This window comes from Budorcas taxicolor, chromosome Y, assembly GCF_023091745.1.
Source record: "Budorcas taxicolor isolate Tak-1 chromosome Y, Takin1.1, whole genome shotgun sequence".
In the NCBI taxonomy this organism is placed as follows: Eukaryota; Metazoa; Chordata; class Mammalia; order Artiodactyla; family Bovidae; genus Budorcas; species Budorcas taxicolor.
In genome coordinates this window covers 3218081-3234020 of record NC_068936.1, presented here as the reverse complement: position 1 = coordinate 3234020, position 15940 = coordinate 3218081, and the positions used below count along the sequence as shown (strand labels likewise).

Sequence of the window (15940 nt, the reverse complement as noted above, 5' to 3'; positions counted from 1 at the left end):
GAGAGTGCAGAAGATCTGAGACACAGAACAGGCTCCAATCCCAGACACAGAAGCCATGGTGGGTGACCCCACAGCCCCTTGAACACCCGGATACAGGGGCCTTTCCATCCTTCCCAAGTGCCAGGCATACGTTCCTGACCTTACCATGAGCATGAGCAACACTTGCCTATTTGGTGTGGTTTCAGTGATGGACCAGAACTGCAGCATAAGCACCTGCTACCTGCAGTTTTCCAGTTTGAATCATCACTCTTTGTACTCTGCAGAACACATATATTGGGTATCAGGACTATAGGACGGATGGCTTAGCTTGATCCTCTTGCTGCTCCCAGCCCCACAGGCGTGGGTGACCGGGCAGGCTTGAATGTGTTCTCACATGGAGAACAGAACCCCTTTGAAAGGGCCTCGATAGGGTAAATTGGCAGCTGTGCATGTTTCTGGCACCAGTGTGTCATGGAACTTAATGGGGAGCTGTCCTTACCATCTCCCTGGGAGGTATTCAAATAATGTACAGGAAGTTCCCTCAGGCCCCAGGCCATGCCCCAATTCTCCATCTGTGCAAAGTGTGGCCAAGCTACCTGAGGCCTTTGCAGCATTCACGTCTGTCCAGCGAGGGAGGGAGGGTCGCGCCGCACCTGCTGCAGTTCAGCAGTGACCATGCACTGTTGATTTTCAAGTTTGAGAAAGCACTGTCCGAATGTGTGGACTAACAAAGTCTGATCTCCCATGGGTGCAACTCACGAAGGAGGAGAAGGGCTTGCCTTCTCATATAAACTTCTCGTATGAGCACTGGTGTCCAGAGAGTGGCAGACAGCAAGAGCACCACTTAGAGAGATGGAGACAAACAGACACCAGCCCTTGGTACACACATGGAAGGACTGCCCAAAACAGTGCTATGCCAGAAGCAGAGATGAAGAGACACAGAGCCAGCTCTGTACCCTAAGGCTCTGGTGTCCCTGAACAGCGGAGATCAACTGTAGCCAACAGTGCGGTTTTTCCCTTCTCCCCTAGCATCCGGACAACAACAGGTTCTGTGTCCCATGGAGGAAAGTATCCAGCCACGTGGAGTCCCTGTTTATCCTTTGGATCCTCAGGGAAATTTCTCAGTTATTGAGGGTCCTGAGGGACACAGGAGTGAGCTGTTCAGACTGTGAAGCAGGAACCCGTCACTGGAATTTCCAGAGTCCGGACAATGACAGCGCCTGGGGTATCAGCAGATGCAAAACCCATTACCTCCCTGGAGCTGTATATGCCATGTGGATGCGCTGTAGCCCAGGAAACGTGGAAGATGCCCTGCGTTTCAGGGGGTGTGTCCATAAGGGCACCGCCCACCACGCTCTCGGCCATTGGACTAGATTTGGGGCAGCAGCCTGTGCGTGGCTCACAGCCTAGGGATCCGCCTATTCGGCTGATTTCCCCAGGGCCTGTTCACCCTGTCCCGTGCTGTCTGCCACCCCTTTCTTCAGCCTCAGGCCACCGGACACACACCAGCCCCCGCTTCCCTACCATCCTCCTCACTCCCCGCCCCCAAAGAGCTGGTGGGTCCCACAGGATTACTGAAACCTGAGCCGCGTTTACACACCACTTGTTGTGCTATTATGTCCCGTCCCTTCGCATCTGCCCCAGCCTGGGGTCACGGCCAGGGCCAAGAGGAGTGTGAAAGGCCGTCAGAGGAATGCAGGAGCATCCTGGGACCCCCGACCTTCCCAGTTGTGAGCCCCGGTTTCAGGGCGCTGGGGTTGGTGGCCTGCCATCCTCAGGCTTTTTGAGGCTGGGACCTTGCAGCCACAAGTTGTCATGCCAGGCAAAGGAGCCACGCTATGCAGGGTGGAGGCGGTGGACGACGGTGAGCCCCTGGCGGACGGAGACGTGGTGGGGATTGGGTGGTTGTTCCAGCTGCTTGCGGAAGACGTCATGGAGGAGGTGGAGGTTGTGGCAGATGAGGAGCAGCGATAGGGGTTCTTCCAGGAGCTGAGAAGACGGTGGAGGAGCAGGGCCAGGAAAAGCCCGGGAGCACTACTGAGCTTCCAGGGCAAGATGCGCTGCAGGCACTGGCTGCCCTGCTGGTGGAACTGAGCTCTGAGCATAAGAAAAACTGCAGGGCCTACTTCCAGTTCATGTTGCAAAAACCATCAGAGGAGGAAGCCTGACTTGGCTTGGAGGATCGCCATCACCTGGGGCATCCCTTGCTTCTGGGCCATAGCTGTATCCTTTCTTCTGCTCTTTGAAGTCTGCTGCTCAGGAAGAGGAGGAGCCGCAGGAACCATTTCCCTCCTCCCTATCCTGACAGGTGCTGTTGCTGAGCCATCCCTCGTCCCACTGCAAGTTGATATTTTCCTTTCAGGACCCCCCTACTTCTTGAACACAGTGACCACTAAGTAGAATTCCCTTGACATCACTTGTGAAACGTGGTTCCTGGGGTGATGAGTGTGGGTGTGCAAGGTTGTAGATTGTCCACCTGTGGGATCCACACCCATCTCCCCTGTCTCTCTGTAGGGTATAGGGCACGTTGTTCCACTCCTGTCCACTGGTTCTGGGACTTTGAACGGGGAGCATCCAGCCGCAGCGTGGACACCAGGAGCCTTAGCTTTCTCGGCTGGTTGTCAGGTCACAACTGCTCGGAACTGAACAGGATTGCTGAGGTGTGGTTGCTTTGGGCCTGAACACAGTCAGCAATTCATTTTGGGCTTCTTGGCTGCTGGCTCACCTTGCTCGTATTGCCAGCAGATTGTCGGCCAAGATGTGTGGGACGATCCCCTGAAGTAGTACCCTGGGCAGGAAGGTTCTTCCATGAGAGTAACTGACAGAAACATGTGTGGAGATGGGGTCTGAAGGTGGGCCCTGAAGGGACACTCGTGTGATACTACAGGGACACTGACCTTTCCCAAATGGGGATGCTCAGACTCATGCAAGCTGGCTGTGGAGCCTGAAATTGGGTCGTGCTTGTAGCAGGTGACCTCCTGAGACTGTTTATTTGGGGACTTGGTGTGTCCGTGAGTGAAGCAAGTCTCCATCAAATCAGCTGTGGTGGAAGCACCAGAATCCAGGTACTACTACTAGAGGCAGTGTGTATTAAGTATCTTTGTCAGAATCATCCTTTGTGGGTCCTTCCATCCCCTGGCCTCCTGCTGCTCACTGAGTTTGAGATTGCCTGGGCACTTCACTCCCGCCCCTTACCCTGGGAAGGCCTATCATTGAAAAGGTGTCCTCTCCGGGGTCCCAGTGCACCTGTGTGCTGACTTTGGGATCTTCTGTGAATTTCCACATTCACCACACAGTGTCTCACAACCACCAAACATGCTGCGCTGGAAGCGGCTTCAGGCTGCCTTGGGAAAATATGGGAGAGTTCGTGGAGAAGGTGAACAGGGAGCCCCAAGGGTAGGACATGGTGCCTACTGTCGCCATCTCCGACATTGCTGGCCTCGGTCGTCTTCACCTCCTGAAACACCTATGTTCTTTGTTTGCATTTGTGTCCCCGTGCTGAGCATGTGTGTATACTCACATGTGCTTATTTGTGCTGCCTGTTTGTGTGTGTGTGTGTGTGTGTGTGTGTCCAGCCCAGGGCAGAGGCCGAGATGAAGGCGGCAGGAGAGGAGGTGCTGAGCAACCAGAAGAGGAATCATGAGGCGACCAGGCTGAAGGTGGTCAGTCGCCGTATCTCTGCATTGACCCTGCCCAGGATGGGAACGAGGAAAGGATGGCCAGTGATAACTCCAGACTGTGGCTCCAGATATCTGCAATTAGACCAGATACAAAACACGCTCATCAGTTCTACCATGTTGTTGTGTGTGTTTGGATCAATAGAGGGTTTCATGGTCTAAGGATTCACACAGAGCAAATCACGTGGGGTGGGGCTTTGAAACCACTGCCTGTGGAGCCCTCAGTGTGTGGGGCCACGGGCTGGCCTCTGGAAATGATGGACGTGCCTATGGCAGACCCGGGATGGTGAGGCTAAGGTCCTGCCGAGATGGGCAGAGAGCTGAAGGAGAAAGAGTCACAGATTGCCTGCTGCACTGGAGACTTGTTCCACACACATGTGACAAGGAGAACTGGGAAGGTCCTGGGCCAGTGCTGCCCCAGATCAGCCCAGCAGCCAGCACACGCCCTCCCTGAGGGTGGCACACACTGGCACGGTATGACACAAAACATGAGATGTGCTAAAGTATGCTGTATCTGCAAAACCACAGGCATCCTAGGAGAGACATGCTGTGAGCATGCCATGCCTCCAGGCACTTCCAGCCTGCCTTCCTGGCAGTGCCCAAGGGCGAAGAAAGCGGAAGTGGGTTTACCTCTGTGACCCTATGCCGGGATATGCCTGTGAGGGAGGGAACAGAGAAAAGACAAGGGCGGTGGGTAAACTGCATGTCCCAAGGGACCCCAGGAGAGGGAGACAGAGAAGCCCCTGGCACAGTTCAGGGCCTGCTGGTTTTGGGGGTCCAGACTCTAGGCAGTAGCGGTCCTGCCAAAGATATGGTCCGTGCTGAAAGTTCTGACATGAATTCCTTCTTTTTTTGGGGTCTTGCCCCTGGCTTTGGGGGCCTGAAGGGCAAAGGTGCATGTCTGCACCTGAAGGAGGATTCTGGTAGTCTTGCTCGAGCAGAATCTCTGATTGTGTTGTAGGGGATCTGCACCCAGGTGACACTCAGAGGGATGCTGCCTTCCAGGTGACCGTCTTGGATGTCCCTGGGCCCAACCGGGCACTGGCTGCCTTGGCACGGGTGCTGTGTAGGGAAGCAGGGATGCATGACTGTAGGGAGTCCGACCTGGGCCTAATGAGAGCAACTGAAACAGAGCCTTGGCATTTAGCAAATCACTGAGGCATGGGTGGTTCAAGCCCTCTTGGTCCATTTCAGATAGTAACACTGCTTTCTGTCCAACGGAGGCATTAGCTCTGGGCCCAGAAACTACAGGTTTCCCAGGGCATCATCCGTTGGGGGACTCCATGTGCATGGGTAGTGTTAAACAGAAAGGAAGATGTGTAGGGATGCCACCTTACTTTTATGGCCTCCAGTTCCATTCTTGGTATTGGAAGAGACCCTGTATCCATGTGCACCTTCTTCACAACCTTGCATCAGACCCAGGCCTGTCACAGTCTCTGGGGGCTTTTGGAGGCTCAGGCGTTTCTGGCCTTTTCCTGCTACGTGGAGATAGCACGTGGGGGCACAGGCAGATGGTGCACACAGAACGCTACACAGATAGGAAGAACAGGGGGCCTCATTCAGAATGCTGGGGGCTGTAACGGGTGGTAGGCTAGCAAGAGGGGCACAACATTGACAAGGAATGACCTAGATAGGGGCACACCGAGAAAGCAGTTCTTCAAGTCAGCTGAGCTCAGAGGTCCTTGCTTTCTGGTCCCCTGAAGGAATGCACAGGCAATGGATCAGGCCAACGTGACTGGTACTGTGAAGCTGTCCAAGGTGATGGGAGAATGCAGAAGGCAGGCACATGTTATACAGCTGTTCATGCCAAGAACTTCCAACCCTGCCCGCTGCTCTGCAGGCCAGTCCCTGTCAATAGCAAATGCCAAGGTTTTGGAACCTTTGAGGATAAGGCACAGAGGTAGAGGTGTAACATGACATGATCGATGAGCAAGTGAGAAAACAAGGACAAAGAAATGTGGGTGCTTACCAAAATTCACGTTCCTGAAAAAGAAAGCTTGTACTTCGGCATATGGACAGGTTTCCTCTCAGCGATGTTACTGTGTACACACATAGGTTTGTGCACATGTGCGCGCAGAAATTTGAGTGCTTACCAAAATTCATGTTCCTGGAAAAGAAAACTGTACTTCTGCATATGGACAGGTTTCCTCTCAGTGATGTTACTGTGTTCACCCATACATTTGTGCACATGTGCGTGCGGACATTTGAGTGCTTACCAAAATTCATGTTCCTGGAGAAGAAAACTTGTACTTCTGCATATGGACAAGTTTCCTCTCAGGGATGTTACTGTGTACACGTGTATGTTTGTGCACATGTGTGCGTAGAAATTTGAGTGCTTATCAAAATTCATGTTCCTGGAAAAGAAAGCTTGTACTTCTGCATATGGACAAGTTTCCTCTCAGCGATGTTACTGTGTACACATGTATGTTTCTGCACATTTGCAGGCAGAAATCCCTGACAGTTCGCTTGAGAGTATGAGCTATTGCAACTGACCTAGCCAGGTGATAGAAGTTGGACAGCAAAAACATGAAGTTCTTAGGGAAAGGTACATAGTCTCTGGCCAGCAGAAGCACTGAAGCCAGGGAATCGCTCCCCGTTATCTCACTGAGCAAACACGCTCTAAGTGGAATCACAGTCGTGCAGCTAGAATGCCTGGCAGAAAGGAGAGGCAGGAGGAAAGAGCCTGGGGAGTGTGAAGAGGAAAGTCCACTACACCTGCAGTTTATGAAAACTAGAAAATGTACCTAATGTGCTGGGAGGACAAACTGTACTTAATTAATAGACTTATCTCAGAGGATTTCCATCCAAACAGCCAAAAGTGCTTCCTGGTCTCTTCTTGCTGCCTGTAGTAAAACATGAAGGGAATTTTTCTAAAAATTTGGGAATTTTTCAGTCTTTTAAGACGACAGAAGATGTTAAAGTTAATGACTCTCAAGCAAGATCATATCCAGGGCATTGAGATTAGGTGGTCTAAATATAACATTTTACACCACCAACAGGCCAGTTCTTCTTCGTATTATTTTTTATAAACAAAGGTGTTCTAAAGGTGAGTGTGACTGTAAAATTGTTTGGTAAGCCTCAGAAAGCTGGAAGGGGATGCCTCATGGCATTATTTAGTCAGGCCAATACCCTCCAAAGAGTTTAGGGGTGTCACTCCGAGATCCTTTCAGTCACACAATAAGACTTCTACCAAGGTTCAGGGTGTTATCCCTCAGCTATCTCAGCAGAAAACCAAGACAGAGTAAGCCTTATTATGAAGACATGTGTGATTGTGGCTTTGGAGTGGGGTGCTTTGCCATGAACACCAGTAAGAGTATCAGGAGACACACCAAGGTTTTAAGATAACATATTTAAGTTCAGCTCGGACTGCAAGGACCAGCAATAGTACAAAATAGGAGCTCTGGACTTCTACCTTCTACAAGCAGGAAGCAGGCTAGGGAGACTGTTTCATGTAACCATATACTAGCCACCTTTCACGCAACGGCATCACGTCAGGGGGTAGAGTTAAAAAATCAGAGACTGAAGCCGAGGAAGTTTCCAGGCCTTAAATACTAATCAAAGGACTGCCCACAAGAACCCATGGGATTTCACAACTGCTACTACTGACTCCCATCTCCCCTCCCCTTTCTGGAACAGGAGTGTCTATGAAGGTTATCTATGCCCCAACATACCACCACTGTATGTCGGCTGTGAAAGGGAGCAGATTTACTCATCTCTTTTGCTCACACATCCTCAGGTCTAGAGGAACTACACTTGTATAATTTGAACTGATGTGTTGGAGACTTGAGAGGCTCTTGGACTGCAAGGAGATCAAACCAGTCAATCCTAAAGTAGATCTCTCCTGCATATTCATTCGAAGGACTGTTGCTGAAGCTGAAGCTCCAACACTTGGGCTACCTGATGCGAATAACTGACTCTTTGGAAGAGACCGTGATGCGGAAAAAAATGAAGGTAGGAGAAGGGGACAGCAGAGGATGGGATTGTTGGATAGCATCATCGACTCAATGGACTTGAGTCTGAGCAAGCTCCTGGAGTTGACGGACAGGGGAGCCTGCAGGGCTGCAGTCCATGGGGTCGCAAAGAATACGACACAACTGAGCAACAGAACACTTGAGATACTGTACACGTGGACCCTGATCCATAGCTGGACCTGACTTAGACGACAAGGTCCTGAACTTCAAGTTAATGCTATAACAGATAAATCGTTTGAAAGCATTGGCAGGAAAATGCATTTTGGACATACAAGCATGTAAACAGTTTCCGGCCATCTGTGTACCACGCGGTTTTAAACTATGTCCACGGTTCCTTCCTTCTCCCCTTCACGTGTGGTGGACTTAGTGGCTCACTTCTCATGTTAGAATATTGTAGAAACGAACAATGAAGCGTCTGAGACTAGGTCATAAAAGGCACTGCAGCCTCCTTGCTCATCCTCTTGGATGACTCACTCTAGAAGCCAGCTTAGTCATATCTTGGGAACACTCACGTAGCCCTTTAGAGAGGCCCATGTGAAAGAACCGAGGCTTTCTCCCAACAGCCAGCAAGCAAACTGGTTTCAACAGCTATGTGAGTAAGCCATCTTGGAAGGAAATCCACCGGCGCATGGCAAGGCTTCAGAGGATGGCAATCTCATGAGACACTGAGCCACAACACTCAGCTGAATTACTCCTGGATTCCCAACTTTCACCAGCAGTATGAAACTATATTGTTTCAAGCTGCTAGTTTTGGCTAATTGGTTATGCAGCACTCGTTCATTAATGCACTGCCAACTTTGGGCAATGCCTTTATTCAGGGCTGCCTGTCCATCTAGTCCAATCTAATCCAGAATCTGCTACTTCACTTTAGAACACACAGCCCACCCTTGATTTGACCACCCTCAGTATCAGATCAAATATCATTTCACTCACCTGAATATCTTATCAGCCTTGCCTAGCCTCAGCAATGATCCTCTCAGTTGAGCCAGAATCCACCCTCACCCTTATAGTCCTCTTAATAAGTTTCCATCCACTGACACCCATTCTGTTATTGTTGTCCATTGCTTTTCAGTCTCCCATCTCTGTTTGTAATCCCATGGACCCACCCTGTTCCTTAGCTATAAATCCCAGCTGCATCCCTGCTGGAGTCAGACATAAGCTCAATCTCTCTCCCATGTTATAATACCCCACTGTAGTACTCTTACCTTGAATCAAGTTTTCCTTACCACCTTTCGGAAGTGTTATGAATAATTTTTTAACATTGCCAAGTTCTGTTAGTAAGGATAATTCTCAAAGGAATATAGTTTTATACCTTACTCTCTATACTATATTCATTTGGGGGAACAAATATCTAAAATTAAAACATTTTATGTTTTCACCATACAAACAGAAAATATCTTTGAAACTACATTTACATATCTTAAAACATGTAGGAATCTGAAAAGGATGTGTGTATAGACATGTCAGTGGATACACACACATACCCTCAGAGCTCCAAGGAAAACTTAATTCTCAGCAAACGATAAATTAAAACATTCAGCCTGAAAATAGTGAAATTTTTGGAATCAACTTGCCAAAAATCTTAGACAATGAAATTTTAATTAGAAACCATGTATACATAAAAATATTTGGGATTCAGACAAAATTGCTAAATAAAGATACGTCAATCCCTAAACCATCTATGAGAAGAAAAAAAAAAAGAAATCCTCAGTATCATGTAATAACCTATAACGGAAAAGAACCTACCAAAGAATAGATACGTATCTGCATAACTAAATCACTCTGATATACATCTGAAATTCAAGACTGTAAATTTAATACATTAACAGAGAAAAAAATTGTAAAGAAAGCTTCTAAAATACAAAGTTACAAAGGAAAAAATCCTAAAGAATGTAGAAAGTATATATGAATTGAAACAAAAATAGAAAACAACAAAAATAAACCTTGTTGGGATAATAAAGCAAGAGCTGCTTCTTGGAAAAAGAAAATCAGAAACATTGATACAACGGTGGCAAATCTAATAAGGGGACAAGGAGGTTAATTATGGGATTCTGAGAGGATAATATTCAACTCTGAGTGGAATTACATTTGTTTCAGGAAAGGTCCAGTCAAGCAAAAACCTGGAGAAAGAAAGGGAAGGAAAGAAAGAGGAAGAGAGACAAGGGAACAAAGCAAGAAAAAGAAAGGAACGAACGGAGAATGAAAGAAAAGTAAATGTCTCAACAAACGTTGTAAACTATCCAATCAAACAATTCTCTTCAAGATCTAAAAACAGAAACGGAAATTTATTAAGCCAGATACTCACTGCTTTTGATGGTACTCAGAACAAGAAAGCCCATTTACACATCACTATTTAGAAGTTCAGAACTGGCCAACACCAATACGATTATTTAAAAAAATAAAAATATGCCATGTTATTTGTAAAAAGACAGCAGAAATAATTTTTTAAAAATTATTTCTACAAATACTAATTTTACTTACAATGTTTGGCAACATTAATAAAATAATAAATTTTTCCCGAAAGAACAAGCACAGCAGACAAGGAAATTCACAAAGGGCAGTAACAAAACAGTCATGTTGACAGATCTTCAATATATTCGTAAAGAAAACAAAGTGTCATTGTGTGAACAAAATATAGAGGTATCAATAGAAAAACAGAGGAAGCTCCTGAAAGAACTCAACTCACTATTAACTATCTTTTATTTGCAGGCACAGAATCTGACTCAAGTTAAATCTAAGAAGCAAAGCCCTGAGGTTATTATCTCTTCGTTTGTGTGTGTGTGCGTGTGTCTGTGTGTGTGAAAATTTAGGAAATTTAGGCTGGAGAGGGAAGAAGAGGATAGAGACTTCAAGTGCCTTGAAGGAGGAGGAGGAAAGAGAGGGGGTTGGAGATTTGATTGTGTTATTTGAACAGCATTGGTGAAGCTCAAACAAGGGAGGTAGCAAGGCATGCAGGCCTACGGGAAGAGCATTTCCCGAAGAACAGCACTTGCAGTCTCTGGATCGGGAAGAAATGGAATTTGATGCAGGAAAACCAAGGCCAGTGTTGTCAAAAAGAGTACATTCGTAGGGAAAAGAGTAGAGTAGAAGGACAGAGAATGGAAGAGAGGAAGCAGTCAGGGACCATATTGCTGGAACCTTTTAATTTGGCAATAAATACAACTTGTCCTCCTTAGGAGCATACTTCACAGCAACTAACAGTAACAGTGTTGATAATACTCAGCAACAATAAAAACACATAACTAAAACATTTCGTATTTTTTACTACAGAAATCGAACAAAGGAGATAAGAATGCAATAGTCTGCGTATTTATTTATACACAGAGTTTTCACCTGAGACCAGAATACACACACACTCTTTATACAACTAAAAGTGGTTTAAGCTGACACTCAGCAAAGTGCTTGGGCCCAAGTAAACTAACTGGAAAGGCCTAGTAAAATATTCAAAGTGCAAATAAACCAATCAAGCTTCGAGTAAATAAACACAATTTATTTGAATTTGAATTTACACTCAGGAAATTACCTAAAATGGAGACAATAGACTCACTACAGCTTAATCATCTGTAGTCCTTCCTCTTCAGTTCTGAGAGGGATGCTAACCCCTTGGTGATTATCACTTTCCAGCATTTTGGGAAAGCTTAGAGGACTTAAATAAATTGAGGAGTGGGGAGAGTGGGGAGAGACAAAGAGGAGGAGAAAGGAAGAGGAAACGGAGAGATTGCTCCTGGCATAGGTCTACAGACAGGATCCCAGCTTCCTTGAATGGTGCACAGAGACCGCTAGCTATCTGTGCCAGAAGTGGAGAAGGGGTGACATTCAACTCCAGGAGGAGACTCAACTCCAAGGACCTACAGAGGCAGCCAAGTGTGCTGATGTTCAGGAACCAATACTTAGAGGGTACCCCACAGGTCTGTGAAAGAGCCCTTGGAGACCGCAAGAAAAAAAGGTTTCCGCAAGTATAATCACAGATTAGATGGTTGGCGAGATTAGAGGAAGGATAACTCTATGACCTGATAATTACTGAAATACATGAGACAATTCCTGCACGTCAGACTGTGTCAAGAAAGACTGAAACTCAATTAGTTTGATACAATGGGAAATTACACACGCAAAGAATTAGCTGTTAACGCTACTACATTTGTGTCCAAGGCAAGATAAGATACAAAACTGAAACCTTCACATGTTCAACTAGGGTAAGACACATGTAACTGGAAAATATAAGGAAGAGTTCTAAAAAGGGTTTAATCACCCTGGACTATTTTTATCCGCCATATTTACTATTCTTGGACAACTCCATTATAGCTTAAGGGTAAGAGAACTCAATTTAGCCCAATTCAAAAGCTGAACAGATTTCCTGTGTTTGATCCTTTGCAGTTAAAACTATGGGTCCAGCACAAATCAAAGTGGACGTCAAGGCTCTCTTTCCTTTGGGAATTTTAACTTGCTTTGCTACTGTGTCTGACACAGATATGCCTACCTCATTGGGACTACAGGCCAGCCAACTGGCAAAGGGGACGGAATGAATCAAATTCCCCTTTTGATCACTCAACAGGAGGTCCACAGGCACCAGGTCTCATTCTATTAACTATCTCCGCTTCTCCAACTGCAGTCAGTGATACACAGGGCCTGCTTGATGCTTGCAAGGGTCTCTCACCAAACACAGGCATTTTAACCGTTGGCTTCCTTGAGATGTCCCTGGGCTAGGTAAACGCACTCTGAGACAGTGTTCCTTCTACCTTGGCTCTATGCCTGGAGTGAATGTATGCCTCTTCCTCAGCTGGGACAAGAAGCCACAGCTCTTCACTGATTAAATCCCGTGTCTGGTCCAAACTCACATCATAGCTTCTCCATCAACTTCTCCACTGCACGCTTTCAGAGCCAGGTTATCTTCGATCAGCCCAAGAGGCACTTCAGAGAGTGACATTCAAATCTGGCTATATAGCTGATACTGAGAACTTCAAGGCATGAAAACAGTTGAAAATTACGTGGCTAAAACACTCTACAGATTATATGTATAGTAGAGCTTTCGAACTTACAAGTAACATCAGCTACCGAAATAGGTTCTTACTTTTCCTTTCTCCACTTCTCTCATTCTCTCTCTCTCACACACACGTGCACACAATCTTTTTACATGTTAAGACAATTATATGAAAAACAGATAATAGATTTTTAAATAACATCTCAATACGCAGATCAAACGAAATTGTACTTCCTGTATTTAAAACAAAATCACATAAATTACCCATCGGTTTCCCTATATTTGATATTATTGAATAATGCTATAATTTGATCTTTTTGGTTTTAATGGGGTTTTTAACTTTGACTGAAATACTTGCTTCAGACTTACTGAAAGCAGAATTAACTTTTTTCTTCTTTTTTTGACCTCCTACTTTTAGATTTGGGGGGTGATGATTCAAAATCAGATGTGTTCACAGTAATGGATGCTACTTCCACCAATCCTGGTTGAAGGGGTTCCAGTGATACCTGAATAACAATTTTTGTTTCAGGAGACAATCCTTCTAGCTGCTTAGGCTTCTTAAACATTTGATGACACTGGGTCTTGTGCTCCCTTTCCTCTTTGGAAGTTAAAAACTGTAGCCGACATTTGGAACACTGGCGAAAACACTTTTCCCAGTGCCCTCTATGATGACGTCCGTAGGCTGTTGCAGTTTTAAAAATTTTGAGACAAAACAGGCAAAGTAAATTCTGAGTGTCACCATGGTATGCTCTGAAATGTGCATCCACATCTGCAAAAAATGATGATCTGTAACTGCAAACCTGGCATACATAGGGCATTTCACCAGGCTTATGATTGTCTTTCATGTGCTCTAAGAGAACCTGATCTGTCTCAAAGGACAACTCACAGATGCGACAGACTGCGGAGGGCTCCTGGGGAGTGTGGACACTTTCAATGTGACACTGCATCTGGAAGGGAGTAGGAAACTGGCGGAGGCAGTGCCGGCAGGTGGTGTGGGTTTTCCAGCTGTCACCTCTCTGCCTCTCAAGTTCCAAATGGTGCTTCATGTGATTCATAAACTTGACATTTTTTAGAACTTTCAAGCAGCTGAGGCATTTAAACGCTGTGTGGGTCTTCGGTTCTGGCTGCCCAACTCCTATATGCTCTCCATAGTAGAAGTCACCAAGTAACACAATCAGCTTTCCTTCTGTGGGATCACCAATTTTGTCTGGACTTGCTAAACTTGGAAAATCAGTTTTTGTCAGTCCATTTTCCCCTAAAGGTCTTACAGGCTTGCAATGAACACTGTCCTTTGGAAAAGGTGTTGGACAAGGTTCTCCATTCTGAACATGGCTTAGTGAGGTATGGACACGGTCCGGTGTGCTTTGCTGAGTGGTCACTGTATGAAAAATACCTGAAGGGGAAAAACCTAAAGAATGTTCCCCTATAATGCCATCACTGAGCTTAGGCCTTTTGGGATTTCTGCTATTTGTTTCACAAGTGGAAAGTACCTTTGAGACATGAGGACTTTTATTCATATCTCCTGCAGAAACCGCTCTTTCTGCTGGATGCTGCAATGAACTTGTGAAGGTAATCAAAGAAGAACATGACTCCTTTGAAAAGCAATTCGGCACTCTTTGTGGTGAAATATTTTTACAATCAGCTTGAGACGGAGGTTCAATAATAATAGGACTATCTGTTGATCTTGATTCAGAGTCAGAAACTGGCAAGACAGCCTTTGCTTCTGATGTAGCAGTCACATGACTAGCAGGCTGTAGTTTGTCAGCGTTACCTTTCCTGAAGTGACCATACCTTTTTCTCCTTGAACAAGAACCTGGGGTATCTCTGTTCAGTATGTTTGAAACGACTGGTTTTGAAGCTGAGCTCATCCCAACAAAGATCACGTCAGCATCTTCATTTACATGTTCCACTCCGACCAAGATCACTTCATCATCATCATCATCATCTGCTTGTTTGGCTTCTCCCTCCCTTTTCCGTACTTCTGGCTCTTGTTCTTCTTCACGTAACATACATGGTAGTTCCATATTTTGAGTACTTTTTTATTCTTAGAGGGTGCGGCCACAAGTCCCAGGGCTTCCTTTATACAAACTGCCACCTAAGTATAAACATACTACATATTAGTTAAGTACAGAAAAATGGGCTATTTGATTATCTCCAAAACTCTAGAGTAGTTTTAAACATCCTTATCTTACAGACAAAGACACCGAGTGTCAACGAGACTCAGTGACAGCTGAAAAACCTATGACTACAAGTCTACATGGCTCTAGAATCATAAGCTTTGTCCCACGTTCACTTTAACCTCTTCTATTTAAAAAAATAAAGAAAAAAAAAAAACCAAAAACCCACCACGACTGATCATTAGGTGAAATCACATGTAAAGGACGAGTATTTTTACAAAAGCACTGTTGTACAGCGTTCAGAAACATGGACTTTGGAGTCAAAGAAGATTAAGTTGGAATTCTAAGTTAACCACACACCAGTTGCATCTTCTTGGGCAAATTTATAACTTTTAAAGGTGTTTCTGTCTCTTAAAGACAAACATGCTTATTTCTTAGACTTAAGGTTAACAGCTCTTTTTAAAAGGCATCAGCTATTCAACGGCATCTTGTTTTGTAGTAAAATTTGAAGAAAATGTATCTTAAATGCACATTACACCTGATTCACAAATTCTAATTTCATAAATGTTAACAAAGAAAATAGGTAGCAAATTCAAAGTATAATCTATCTATACCTAGTTAACAAACAGCATAATTCAATGTCAAGCACTTAACACAGGCCTAGGAAATTGAGAATGAGCTCTCTTTGATAATCTCACCCCAATTCCACACCGATATATCCTAAACTTCTCCCTCTAATCCTGGCTAAACTTAAATCCAACAATGCTTCATCCTTCACGCCACAGGTCTCTTCCCCACATAGCAGGCAAAGTGATGCCAGTATTTCTCTCATACCAATATCAGACAGAGACATCACACACACACCCTGATATCCCTTACGAATACAGGTGAAAGAGTCCTCAACAAAATACTGGCAAACGAAATCCAACAACATATAAAAAAGACTGTATACCATGATCACATGGGATTTGGGGAGGTATGCAAAGTTGCTTCATTATATGAAAGTCACTCAACATTATGCCATTTGAACACAGTAAAACAAATAACACATCTGCCTGAAGAAAAAGCATTTCCCTGAATCTAGCACCTTTTCAGAACCGGGCTTAAAAGAACACTTAATAATTAAGAACAGAAGAGAACTTTCTCAATCAAAGGGCACCTGTAAAAAGACCCACAGCTAACATCACACTTAATAATGAAAAACTGAAAGCGTTCCCT

The 15940-nt window shown here is 45.3% G+C and overlaps 1 protein-coding gene across 1 annotated transcript; it reads right to left on the bottom strand.

The window, feature by feature from the left end:
- Positions 1-13006: 13006 nt before the first annotated feature.
- On the bottom strand, positions 13007-14629 carry LOC128071030 (zinc finger protein 280B-like; the record flags this gene model as incomplete). The annotated part of the gene is made up of 1 exon (XM_052664023.1): positions 13007-14629. A coding segment is annotated over exon 1 (1623 nt), but the record flags the coding sequence as incomplete, so codon positions are not given.
- Positions 14630-15940: the final 1311 nt, after the last annotated feature.